The sequence below is a fragment of the Apodemus sylvaticus genome, chromosome 7 (assembly GCF_947179515.1).
Source record: "Apodemus sylvaticus chromosome 7, mApoSyl1.1, whole genome shotgun sequence".
NCBI lineage: Eukaryota > Metazoa > Chordata > Mammalia > Rodentia > Muridae > Apodemus > Apodemus sylvaticus.
The window spans coordinates 110,969,937-110,983,762 of NC_067478.1; the positions used below are offsets into that span (position 1 = coordinate 110,969,937).

The 13,826-nt window shown below is 48.9% G+C and overlaps 1 protein-coding gene across 2 annotated transcripts; it reads right to left on the bottom strand.

Moving 5' to 3' along the window:
- Nucleotides 1–5,830: 5,830 nt before the first annotated feature.
- LOC127689312 (zinc finger protein 14-like) lies at nt 5,831–11,508 on the bottom strand. Of its 2 annotated transcripts, none has more exons than XM_052188832.1 (4): nt 11,346–11,508; nt 8,162–8,288; nt 7,912–7,969; nt 5,831–6,968 (listed from the first exon to the last, which is right to left on the bottom strand). In XM_052188832.1, the coding sequence occupies exons 1-4, from the start codon at nt 11,346–11,348 to the stop codon at nt 6,020–6,022; spliced, it is 1,137 nt and encodes a 378-aa protein (XP_052044792.1). In that variant the 5' UTR covers nt 11,349–11,508; the 3' UTR covers nt 5,831–6,019. The 2 variants fall into 2 exon arrangements, with proteins under 2 accessions (XP_052044792.1, XP_052044793.1); XM_052188833.1 differs by lacking the exon at nt 11,346–11,508 and adding an exon at nt 10,060–11,339.
- Nucleotides 11,509–13,826: the final 2,318 nt, after the last annotated feature.

The window sequence follows — 13,826 nt, forward strand, 5'->3', positions numbered from 1 at the left end:
TGGAGATCAGAAGAGGGCATTGGTTCTCCTGGAAGTAAGTTACCATAAAGATGCTGGGAATTGAGTCCAGGTCCTCTGGAAGGGCAGCACATGTGCTTAACCACTGAGCCAGCTTCCCAGCCCCAGGTAGACGTGACAGCCTAGGCTGGCTTCAGATTTGTGGTGATCCTCTGGGTTCAGCGCCACTGCGTTTTATCTTTATGGGTGTGAGTGTTTTTCCTACATATTTGTCTAGGCACCATATGCTTGTCTGGTGTCTGTGGAAGCAAAAAGAGGGTGTCCGAGTCTCTGACATGGTTGGGAGCCACCGCATGGGTGCTGGGGACCGGACCTGAATACTGTTTAGGAACAGTAAACATGCTTACCACTGAGCTAACTCCAGCCCCATTCACCCTATTTTCTGAGGCAGGGAGATTCCCTGAGTCTAGAGATCATTGATTGGCTAGGGACCCTTGGAGATTCATCTGTCTGTCCCCACATCCCTGTCAGCACTAAAGCTGCATTTAACCAGCTCTTATGTGGGTGCTAGGGGGCTGAACTCAGGCCTTTATATTTGTACAGCGAGCACCTTACCAACTGGGCCAGCTCCCAGCCCCTGTGTCCATGGCTGGCCTAGAACTTACTGTGTAGACCAGGATAGCTTTGAACTTTTATCAGTCTCCTGCCTCAGTTTTCCATGTGCTGGGATTACTGGTACATGTCTAGAATTCCAGCTCTGTGTGTTTTATATAGCTGTGGGTCTTGCACTTCCTGTGTGCTTGGTGCCCATGGAAGCCAGGAGAAGACATCAGATGCCCTAGAACTAGATTATAGATGGTTATGACTGACCATGCGGTTGCTGGGAATTGAACCCAGGTCCTCATGGTAGCAGTGTTCTTAACTATTGACCATCTCTCCATCCCCTCATGACTTGTTTGTAAAGCTCATCTCTGAACTATTGACTTTTATGTAATCCTTCACCAAGGTATTAATCTACACAATGGTCTGATGGCCAGGACTTGAAGACAGCAGATCTCTGTGAACTTAAGGCCAGCCTAGTCTACATGGAAAGTTCCAGAAGAAAGGAGGAGGAGGAAGAAGAGGAAGAGGAGGAGGGACAGGAGGAGGAGGGACAGGAGGAGTAAGAGGAGGAGGAAGAAGAGGAGAAAATGAAGGAAAGAAAAAAGGAACAAAAGAAAGGGTCTAAATTACTACAAATGCTAGTATTTTTTTCAGTTACATCAATCATTTTAAAAATGCATTTGGGGGCTTGTTTTACTTTGTGGGGTGTCCTAGTTTGCTTGTGGTTAGTTGTCGTTACTATGCTAAAACACCAATCAAAAGCAACTAACGGAGGAGAGATTTTATTTCACCCTAACGCTTCCACTTCACAATCTTAAATGGGGGTGGGAATTTGGGAAATTCAGTTGAGGTTCCTTCTTCACCTGTGGCTCCAGATTGTGTGTTGAATTCACACACACACACACACACACACCCCAAACAAACAAAACCCTAACTAGCACAGTGTGCTTTGTAAAAAAAAGGTTTTAGGAATTGAACCTAAGGTCTCTCATATGCTAGGTAGGCATTCTACCACTGAGCTATATCCTAGCCCTTGACTTTCAATTTCAAATTTCTTCTATCTATGAGTGAGTTGAGTATATTTCTTTCTTTCTTCACTCCCGGTGAGTATATCTTCCTTCCTTCCTTCTTTCCTTCCTTCCTTCCTTTCTTCCTTCCTTCCTTCCTTCCTCCCTTCCTTCCTTCCTTTCCTTCCTTCTTTTCTCTTTCTCCCTCTCTCTTTCTCTCAATCCTCTCATATATTACATCCTGACATCAGTTTCCCCTCCCTCCCCTCTCCCCAGTCTCCCCTCTTGCCAAGACCCACCCCTCCCCACCTACCCGTAGAGAAAAGTAGGCCTCCCAACTGACATCAAGCAAACAGCAGTCACAGCATAACAAACTACAGTAAGACCAGGCACATAGGACCACATCCAGACTAGATGATGCATCCCAGTGGGAGGGAAAGGCTCACACTAGCAGGCAAACGAGCAAGAGGCAGCCCCCACTCCCGTTAGGATTCCACAGGAACACTGGGCTACCCAGCCATAACATCTATGTATGACGGTCAGACCCCGACGGGCTCCCCCATCTCTTCAGGACCCCATGAGTCAGTTGACTCTGGAGCTGGAGTTATGAATGGTTGTAAGCCACCACATGGTTGCTGGAAACTGAACCTGGATCCTCTGCAATAGCAACAAGTGCTTTTGTTGAATCGCCACTCCAGCAATGCAAATACACTGTTTAAAATTACATGTTAGCTAGATCTGGTGGCACATGACTTTATGAAAATCTTGTCATGATCTGAGTTTTTGGGTTAATATTGAAACTTAATTCTTAAAGCAACAGGATTAAGAAGTGGGAGCCATGAGAGGTTATGAAGATATCTTCATCCTCATGGATAGAACGACCTTATAAGACCGTTTGTAGTGGGACTGGAGAGATGGCTCATCAGCTAAGAAATTTGCTCTTTCTGGGGATCCAAGTTTAGTTCCCAACATCCACACCGGGCAGCTCATAACCACTTGTTACTGATACTTCTGGATACTGAGGGCACCTGCACTCACATGTACAGACCCACACACAGAAACACACAACCACACATAAATATGTAATTATGTAATCCATAATTGCCAGAGCCCGCCGGTTTGTCAACATGGGAACCCCGACTTGGGGAGTGAGGATGATTATGGGAAAGGCAGAAAGAAGATGTAAGAGACAGAGATGGGAGGGCGGCAGGTCAACACCACGCCAGCGAGCAAGGGTGTGCATTCTCTCAGTGTCTATTAAAGGCAAGCCACAGAAAGCATGACCAATTCCAGGAAGATGAACAGTGACCACAGATCCTTACATGGTAAGTTTATGGTACAGTAGCTGTGTCTGACTAAGGCCATTTCCTTCAGCCTAGGACAGTCTCCCAAGGATCTATGTGTAAGCAGAGGAACTTGTCAGGGTATAACATACATCTTAATTAAAAATAAAGACAGGTGATTGCAGACTCCTTCATGATTAATCACAAGCAAGGAGTCAGTCAAAGTTAATTCCAGAAGTGCTCCACAGAGGTAATGCTAATGCTTCATTTGGTGCAGTTTAGTAGGCTCTAGTACTGATGAGCCCCAGTCCGTGACTGATGAGCCCTGTTGGTTCAGGCCTGTCGTGAGGTAACACCTCATAGAGGATCTTGCTACAATGAAGTCAGCTCACCTCACTGCTGGAAAGTGAAAGAGAGGAAGGGAAGGGGCTAAAGTCCCACTGTCTCCTTACTGAGCATGTCAACAACCCAAGGACCAGGGGCTAGGGAGATGGTGTTGAAGTTAAGAACACTACCGCTCTCCTGAGGGCCCTCGTTGGATTCCCAGCACCCACACCAGGCTGTTCACAACTGCCTGTAACTCCAACCTCTCTGGCTTCTGTGACTACCTATGCAAGCCTACACACAGAGTCACGCACATACACATATTAAGAAAGATAACTCAGGTGTGGTGGTACACCGTTCATCCCAGCACTTGGGAGGCTGAGACAGTCAGTTTTCGAATTTGACGCCATCCTGGTCTATATAGTGAGTTCAGTTCAGCCAGGGCTACATAGAGACCCTGTCTCAACACCACCACCTCTACAAAAAACAAACAAAGACAAAGACCTCATTAGGCTGTGCTATAAAGGTTCCACTACCTCCCAATAGTGTCACATTGGACCTTTAAGCAGGCTTGCAGGGGCTCTCGGGGATGGAGGGCTTGCCTAGGGTACGTCAGATCTCATTATGGATAGCCCATCCCTACTGACGGGGAGGAGGATTCTAAACTCCAGAGCTTTGTTCTAATCATCAGGATTGCCGATCCTGTGGGGCAGCCTCCCTGCACCACAAGTTTCTATCAGAAGGTCACTCCATGACTGGGGAAATGGCTTAGTGGCTAAAACACCTGCCGTGGAAGTATGGAAAGGTAAGCTTCAATCCTTGGAGGCCGCGACAGCCGCGAGTGGGCCGTTTCCTTAGTGGCATTCCATTTGCAGCGATAAAGCACCATCCATGACCAAGGCAACTTATGAAAGACAGACAGTTAAGGTGGGGCTTACAGTTTCAGAAGGTGAGTCCATGCCGGTGGAGCAGAGGCATGGGGGCAGTCCATCCCAGGGCTTATATCTTGATTTGAAAGTTGGAAGCAGAGCAGCTCAGAATAGCCACCCCAGTGACACGCCTCCCCCAACAGGTCACCCAGTTTTACCAACTGAGTATTCAAATATATGAGTCTATGGGGGCCATTCTATTTTTTTTTAAAGATTTATTTATTTATTTTATGTGTATGAGAACACTGTAACTGTACAGATGGTTGTGAGCCATCATGTGGTTGCTGGGAACTGAACTCAGGACCTCTGCTCACTCTGGCCCTGCTCACTCCTGCCCAAAGATTTATTTATTGTTATATGTAAGCATACTGTAGCTGTCTTCAGACACATCAGAAGAGGGCGTCAGATCTCATTATGGATGGTTGTAAGCCAGTGGTTGTTGGGATTTGAACTCAGGACCTTTGGAAGAGCAGTCAATGCTCTTAAACACTGAGCCGTCTCTCCAGCCCCCTGGGGCCATTCTATTTCAACCAGCACAGTAGCGACTTAATTGCCTTGTTCCTTCAGCAAGATCGAAGGTGCAGACCAGAATCCCCAGAAGCTCCTGGGTCTGGCAGTGTAGTGCATGCAGAGACCCTGAGGTTGTTCTTTGTTCTCCACACCCCACTGGCACAAACTCCTGCACGCGCACATGCGCACAGACAAATATTAACAACAACCAATCAGAGCTGACCAGACAGATGGCTCAGCAGGTAAAGGCACTTGCTGGGCATGTGTGGCAACCTGAGTTTGGTCCCTACAACCCATGTAAAGGAAGGAGAGAGTGGACTGCAGACAGTTGTCCTTTGCCCTACACAAGCACATGATCCCCCACCCACACATTAGTAAATGAAAAGGGGGTTTTCAAATGTTACTCTGGAAACACTGCAGAGGCTGAGGCAGGCGGCCTGTGGAGTTCCAGGCCATCCTGACAGGAAGAGCTAATCACAAAAAGGAAGCAAGCGGGCTGACAAAATGGCTCAGGAGGTGGAGAAGGCTTTGGTTGCCAACCCTGATAACCTGAGTTCTGCCCCTGATATCCATGTAAAGCAGGAGAGAAAGCCATAGAGTTGTCCTCTTACCTCACACATGCCTTTGTATTAGAATTGTGCTTTTCTCCGTTTTTCATTTCATCCCAAAGCCTTCTCCATAGCAGCCACTGTAATCCATGTCCCCTGGGTACTAACTTGAGAAGCCACCCTATCGTCTTAAAACTACCCGTGTTTATGTATGAAGTGCTAAGCCTGCAGAGGCCAGAAGAGACCTTCAGATCCTCTGGACCCGAACTCACAGCTGTGAGATGTCAGACATGGGTGCTGGGGACAGACACTTGGTTCTCTGGAAGGACAGCAAGCACTCTTAACCACAGACAGGGTTTTTCTGTGTAGCTCTGGCTGCCCTGGAGCTCTCTATGTAGATCAGGTTAGCCTTGAACTCGCGGAGATTCACCTGCCTCCACTTCCCAAGGATTAAAGATTAAAGGCCTGTGCTATCAGGCCTAACTAAAGAATCCATTTGTCTATCTTCTGGCCCATCTCAGCAAAATGTTCTGTTACACACACACACACACACACACACAGAGAGAGAGAGAGAGAGAGAGAGAGAGAGAGAGAGAGAGAGAGAGAGAGAGAGAGAGAGAGAGAGAAAGAGAGAGAGAGAGAGAGACAGAGAGAGAGAAAGAGGCAAGCAGATTTTATTCTTTTATTTATAAGGTTTTTCCTCAGCCCCCTCATGCTTCCACATAAAATCTGACAGTCTACGGCTTACCCAGATTCTCTGAACAAGAGTTTCCCTCCAGTAACCGTTTTCTGTACCTGAACCAGGATAGTAACAGATTTTCTCAGGACCCGTGGTGTTCTCTAAGTGCAGGCTTTCCCTACACAACGTGAGCACCCTCGTGCCTCAGAACCGCACTGGGGGAGCCGAAGGCTTTCCCACAGAACTTACATCTGTAAGGCCCAACACCAGTGTGCCTGATCATGTGTCCCTGGAGGCTAGAATTAGAAATGAAGGCCTTTCCGCACTGCTGACATCCGTAGGGTTTCTCTCCAGTGTGAGTCCTCTCGTGTTTGCGGACTGAGGTGGAGCAAATGAACGCTTTCCCGCAGTACTTACACAGAAAGGGCCTCTCCCCCGTGTGAGTTCTCTCATGTTTACTAAGTGCGCTGGGTGAGTTAAAGACTTTTCCACACTCCTTACACTTATAAGGCCCGCCCCCAGTGTGCCTTATCATGTGTCCTTTAAGGCCTGAGAGAGAGGTGAAGGCCTTCCCACACTCCTTACAGCTGTAGGGCTTCTCACCAGTGTGGGTCCTCTGATGTCTTCGAACTGAGCCCCAACAGATGAAGGCTTTTCCACACTGTTCACACTGACAGGGCTTCTCGCCTGTGTGAATTCTTTCATGGATTCTTAGTGAGCTGGGATAGTACAAACCTTTTCCACACACGTTACATTTATAAGGTCCACCTTCGGTATGAGTCGTAACGAAGTCACCAAGGCTGGTCAAAGAAGGGAAGTCTTCCTCGTGTTCTCGGCACCCATAGGGTTTGTCTTCACGGTGAGACCTGCCATTGACTTGGAAAGAGTAATTCCAGAAGGCTGTCTCACATTGCCTACATTTGTAGTCACGTACTTCCTGTCCAGTGTGCGCACGGCTGGGCTTCCGGGATGAACAAGGCACGAAGGCTGTTCCACACACACTACATTCACAGAGACTTACTCCACGAGAGCTTTTCTCTTTCAGGTCATGGTTAAGAATTTGGCTGACGGTTGTTCCACAATGGCTCCCTTGTTTGCTGTCACTCGGTCTCTCCACAATATGGCTGCTGTTAAAAATAATTAGAACACATTATAAAGGCTTTGCGCACAATTTCATATTTACCTATATGCTTCAAATCTATATTTCTACTTGGGGGCTGGAGAGATATCTCTGCAGTTAAGAGTATGTATTGTTCATTTTTTTTAATGCTTTTATTATGCTTTTTTATTTTATGTATATAGGTGTGTTCCCTACATATATGTCTGTATACCACTTGTGTGCCAGAAGACAATGAACTCCTAGGACTGGAGTTACACATGGCTGTGAGCGGCCATGGGTGCTTGCTGGGAAATTGAACCTAGGCTCTCTGCAAGAATAACATACGCTCTTAACTTCTGAGCCATCTCTCTAGCCCAAAGAACGTGTACTGTTCTTACAAAGGACCCAAGTTCGGTTCTCAGCACCCATGTCAGAAGGGTCACAACTACCCTTAACCTGCTGCCTCTGGCCTTCGTAGGCCATAATACATACATACATACATACATACATACATACATACATACATAAAGTGTGAACATAAATAAGTAAATAAATAAGCCTGCAGATAGGTGGGCTTATTATTTTAAAACTTCATGTCACACTAAAATTCTGTGTGTATCTGTACATGTCTCTGTGTGTGTGTGTGTGTGTGTGTGTGTGCATATGTGTACATGTGGAGGCCAGAAGTCAATCTCACATGTCTTCCTCAGTCACTTGGCTAATCTTATTTTCTGAGACAGAGTTTCTGCTTTCACAAAGAACTAGCTAGCCAATGTGATCGGACTGAGCCCCAGAGGTCTACCTAGCTCCAGCGCCCGAAAGCTTGGATGACAAGCACATGTCCCTACACAGATTCTAGGGAGCGAACACAGGTCCTCACAGTGCCTCAGAAGGCACTTCACCGCCTGAGACACCGAGCCAGCTCCTACCCTTCTGTCACGGGACAATCTTTTCTGTTCTCAGTGAGTTACCTTAGGATTCTGCCCTGATTTCTGTACCAGTCTTCAATATTCTGGTCCCATCTTTCCCCTGCAACCCAGAGGGAAGAAAACTGAGTTATTAGAGAGAATGATGCATCAGACTCCAGGGTCGTGATCCGCTGTAATGATGCTATGGTTAGTATCAGAGAGTTCCTTTTTCACACTCCCAATCACGGACCAGCAATGATGGGCAGAGCTTGTTTGCCTAACTGGAAAAGTAAGGAGGAGATGTCACCCTTACCCACAGAGGCCAAGTTCATGAAGATTTCCCCAACAACTTCTCTGTAGAGGTTCCTCTGGGACGCGTCCAACAGAGCCCACTCCTCCTGGGTGAAGTTAACAGTCACATCCTCAAAGGTCACTAAGTCCTGAAACACGTGTTTACAAGAAGAGAGTTACATATGTATTACAGAGATCTGCATCCAGTCAATAAAACATTCCCAGGAGGGGTTGCAGCGACGGCTCAGGGGTCAGGGACATTTGTGAGGATCTTCGGAGGATCTGAGTTCAGTCCTTAGCACCCATGCTGGGTTGCTCGCAACCACCAGCTCCACACTAACACCCTCTTCTGGTCTCCTTGCAGTGGGGCAGGGCAGCACACAGCCTATTCTAACACACACACACACACACACACATAAATAAAAATGAATCTCCCTTTAAAAAGACGTCCACATACACGTCTGTGGCCTCCTCACCTTTAGTCTATGGGGAATGAACACAGTTACCGGGCTTTAGACTGCACTCGCTTTCTCCTGCAGCACTGGCATGGAAACGCAGGGAGCTGACCCGTCCACTTTAACTGCCGGCTTACGTTCTTCACATCCACTTGCTTACCCACACCCACACCATGTGGAGGATCCGTGCGCATGCGCTCTACCACCTCTGTATTAATACCGAGCGGGGCCTCTCGCTAAACCTGCCGCTCGCTCGCCGCACAGGTACAGCCAGGCTAGGCTTTAATGGAAGCTAGCGACCCACACTCCGGTCTCCATGCTTCCGCAGTGCATGCTCACCCACTAAGCATCTCCCTAGGTGGTGTCTGGCTGTTGCCCCAAGCCAGCCTCCAACTCATGACCTTCCTTCCAATCCTTTTCAAGGCTGGGATGACAGCTGCTGCCACCAGGCCGAGCTTATTGAAAGATTTATCACAGACCCATTTTTTTTCTCTCTGCCTCCCTTTAAAATTGTGCAGGATGGGCCAGCCAGATGGCCTTAAGAGCACCTGCTCTTAACCTGGAGGACCCAGGTTCAGTTCCCAGCGCTCTCAAGGCTGTTCACAACCATCAGGAACTCCAGTTCCAGGAATTCTGGTGCCCTCTTCTGGCCTCTGAGGGAAAAACATGATGCACTGACATACTTGCTGGCATATACTTAACACATGTAAAATAAAAGTGAACTTTTAAACATAAAATTGTACAAGGAAAGACAGACAGAGAGCAGACAGAGGGGAGAAGCAGGAGCACTTAGAGCTGATAACATCTTTACAGTCCCGCACCTCAGAGCAGCTCCACTCTGCCTACAGCCCCCCCCCCTTTTTTTGTTTTTTTGTTTATTTTTTTATTTTTTTTTTCCCCGAGACAGGGTTTCTCTGTGTAGCCCTGGCTGTCCTGGAACTCACTCTGTAGACCAGGCTGGCCTCGAACTCAGAAATCCGCCTGCCTCTGCCTCCCAGATTGCTGGGATTACAGGCGTGCACCACCACCGCCCGGCAGGGCGTCAGATCTCATTACGGATGGCTGTGAGACACCATGTAGTTGCTGGGATTTGAACTCAGCACCTTTGGGAGAGCAGGCAGTGCTCTTAACCACTGAGCTGTCTTTCCAGGTCCATCCCCTTCTCCCCTTCAGTACTGAGACACATGCTGAAACAAGGCACCACAAAAGTTCCTTCTAGTAGGGCTTAGTTCACACTGAAACAGGTTAACAGCTGAAACTGCATTGATTTTATTATTTATTTAATTGATGTACACGTGCCACAGAAGAGACCAGAGCCCCTGCCTGGGTCATCCATTGCAGCTTGGATGTGCCATGGAGGGTGTGGAGACCAGAGCCCCTGGGTCCTCCATTGCAGCAGGAGGCATGCAGGCGGCTGGGGTGGAGGAATGCGGGGCAGGACCACCGGGTCTCACTCACTGCGTACTCAGTGTTTTGTCTGCATGCATGTCTCTGAAGGAGATGGCTCCCGAGGCCGTGGATTTAGACAGTTGAGAACAGCGGTGTGAATGCTGGAAGCTACACCCAGGTCCTCTCAATCAGTCACAGAGACATCCATCTCTCCAGCCCTGGGTTTCGCTTTTTAATGAAATGCATACTTTTCTTGGTTTTAGGAAAAGACTGTGTCGTCTTTCAATCTCTATGGATTAAGTACTTGCTTTTGCTGAAACACTGTGACTCAAATGAATAAAGCTCTTAAAGGTGACACCCCACAGGGAAAGGCAGCTGTACCTCAAGTGAAACAGACCCAGAAAAAGTTTGCAAAAAAAAAAAGAAAGAAAGAAACCTAATCTCGATGCCTGTGCCCAGGGACGACACTGAGAGGGCAGGTCTACGCATCTTAGAGAACACAGTTCCAAAAATCTTCATGCAGACAGCCAACCAGGCAGAACAAGGCTTTGCAAGCCATTCAGCCAAACCTGGAATCCTATCCCCGGAATCCCACCAACAGGGAAAACTAAGACAGGATTATTAATTTGAGACCATTCCTGAATTGCAAAGGGAAACTTGTACAATACATACATGCTAATAAACACACACACACACACATATACACACACACACACACACACACACAGGAGCTACAGTTCAATGATAAAGCTCAAAGCCCTGGGTCCTATCCTCAGCACCGCAAAGATCAACGGACCAAACCAACCTTGCCCTAAAGAAAAGGTGTAATTAAAATAACATGTGTGTTTAGGATGTAGAAAAGTCACCAGATTGGGCGGTGAAGGCCAGAGGATGAGGAGTTAACTGACCAGCAGGCAGGAAGCCATGGAGTCCATCTCCAGTACGGCTTAAACCCAGGCTAGATGGACTAGAAGCCCTGTGGAGAAACTGAGAACGAGTCGGGGTGGAGGGAACGACGGTGGAGAGGGGGCAGAAAATCAAAAGACGGTGACCTGGAGAGGGGGGGCTGCTACTGGAGATGTGGAAAGGGGGAACCGGAAACGAAGGCCTGCATTGGCAGCTGAGTCTGAAAAGCTACGCGGGGATCGGGTGGCTAATTGGAGGCCGCCGGTAAGCAGGGACAACACTGGGGACGTCGGCCGCACTTAGGGAGCAGGGGTGGGCTGGGGACCCTCAGGCCGCAGCCAGGACCTCGCTGCCGCCCCGCCCACCGCACTGCGGTGCGGAGAGCGGAGCCGGAGCCGAGCAGGTGGCGAACTCCCGAGCGCAGCAGCGGTCGTTTCCACCGCCCGCTGCACTCACCATCCCGTCCTCCCGGAGCTCCCAGGGACGCTCCCTCCCGGTTCCCGGTTCCCTGCAGGGCTCGGCAGGACCCGGGCGGAGGCAGAGAGCCGGAGTGACAGCCGCCGCGACAGACCCGACCACCCGAGCCTGCGTCTCTCCGTGGCTGCGCGTGGCACCGCCCGCCCCGGCTAGCGGCGCGTCTCATTGGACAGTTGCCGCAGTCCCGCCCCTTCGCCGCGGCGGAGGGGGAAAAGATTGGGGGGGGGGGGAATAAATTAGCTCAAGCTGCAACTGGGACAACGTTCTCCTCAACCTGTGGGTCGCAGCCCCTTTGAGAGCTGGGGACGGGGATGTCGAAAGTCCGCGTTAAAGGGGTCGTTTTAAGAACCTCACAAGACAGAATGCTGGTGTGTTCCGAGCCCCTGTGTGCAGATGTTATCAGCATGTCAAGTTTCTCAGGTCAATAACCCTTCAGAAAACACCTGCTTTTCATTACTGAACGCCTGCAGAAATGTCTGGTGGAAACTGGAGATGTAGCTCAGTTAACAGAGTCCTTCCTTGCCTAGAATTCAAAATACCTCTGGGTTCAGTCGCCGGCAGTGTTATTAAAAAAATAAAAAGGCCCAGTATGGTGGTGCATTCCTTTAATCCCAGCCTTCCAGAGGCAGAGGCAGAGGCAGGTAGATCTCTGAGTTTGAGGCTAGACTGGTTTATATATCAAAGTCCAGGGCAGACAGGGATACAGTCTATGTTTCAAATAAATAAAATAATTTTAAGTTATTGCTGGAGGGGAAATGTGCACTATGGCATAGGTGTGACATACTTTTTTTTAATGTGTTTGGGATAGCCACGGGAGGGTCCCAGACACCACAGAAACGTGGACCCTAGGACCCAATGGGATTGACTTTAGCAGTAATGTGCAGAGAAGGGGGCGATAGAACCTGTGGAGAACACCCCCAGTAGGTAGGCACAGCCCCTGGTGGAGAGAAGGGGCAACCCACCCATCTCAAAGTGTTTTAACTCAGAAATGTTCCTGTCAAAAGGAAGAACAGGGACAAAAAAAAAAAAAAAAAAAAAAAAAAAAAAAAAGGAACAGAGACTGAAGGAAAGGCCAACCGGGAACCGCCCCACCTGGGGATTCATCACGTCTGCAGACACCAAACCTAACCCTGTTACACGGTCAAGAGGCGCTTGCGGACAGGAACCAGGTGTTCCTGGACAGCTCCAGCCAGCAACTGACCAATGCAGAAGCAGATGTGTGGGGCCAACCATCAGACTGAGCTCAGGGAACCTGGTGGGGGGAGCTGGAGCTTGGTCCGGGGGAGGTTGAACCCCCCCAGAGTAAGGGGGAGCTGGAACAGTGGGGTGGGAGAGTTGGGGGGAGCACTCTCACACAGGCAAAGGGGAGGGGGAGGGCAGATGTGGGATGGGGGTTGGTTGAGGGGGTAACCAGGAAGTGGGATATCATTTGAGATGTAAACGAATAGAATGATTAATTTAAAAAATGTATTTGGGTGTGCTGCATGCATGTCTGTGCGCTGCATGCGTGTCTGTGCTGCATGCTTGTCTGTGCGCTGCATGCATGCAGGTGGTGGCCACAAGAGGGCACTGGATCCTCTGAGACTGGAGTTTCAGATGGCTGTGAACTGCTGTGTGGGTGCTGAAGAAACTCCAGTGTTTTCTCCAGCTGAGCCATCTTTCCAGCCCCCCGGGGACATCTTTCAGGAGCCACTGCTCTGCTTCCACCGTGGCTCCCAGGAATTACCTCAGGTCGCCAGGCCTACCCCAGAGAGCCATCACGGGGCCCGAAGGCTAAGCTTCGGAGACTAGAACTGTCACCAGCATCACTTTTCCCAGGACTGGTCTGACCTCAGATGCCTTCTCACCTAACTGCTTCTCCTCAAGTCTGCTTCTCTATCCCGTAAGAACCACTAAGCCTTCCCTCAACCCCCTCCACCCCCCACCCCAGGGAGGTCACCTGAAGACCTGGATCTCCCATCTCATATTTGACTGTCCCTTGTCTTTGCAAAACTCATTTCAAATGGGCAAACAGATCCTGGTTGATTAACATCAAACTGGATTTTTAAAAAAGAATCTAGATGGGCTGGAGAGATGGCTCAGTGGGTAAGAGCACTCACTGCTGTTCTGAAGGTCCTGAGTTCAAATCCCAGCAACCACATAGTGGCTCACAGATTCTGTAACGAGATCTGATGCCCTCTTCTGGTGGGTCTGAAGACAGCTACAGTGTACTTATAAATAATAAATAAATCTTTAAAAAAAAAAAAGAACCTAGAATGTTAGCCCCAAAGAGGCCAAGGATGTTTAGGGTTTATTTGCTAGAATGTTTTTTTTTTTTTTTATTTTATTGAAGTCATAGCTCAACAACACACACACCCACACACACCCTCACCGTGAGTCTTCTCATCTCTCCTGGGTAGCACAGGGGTGCTTCACTGTTCTTCAGTGACAGAAACGGCCCTTCAGCCCGTCCAGAGAGTG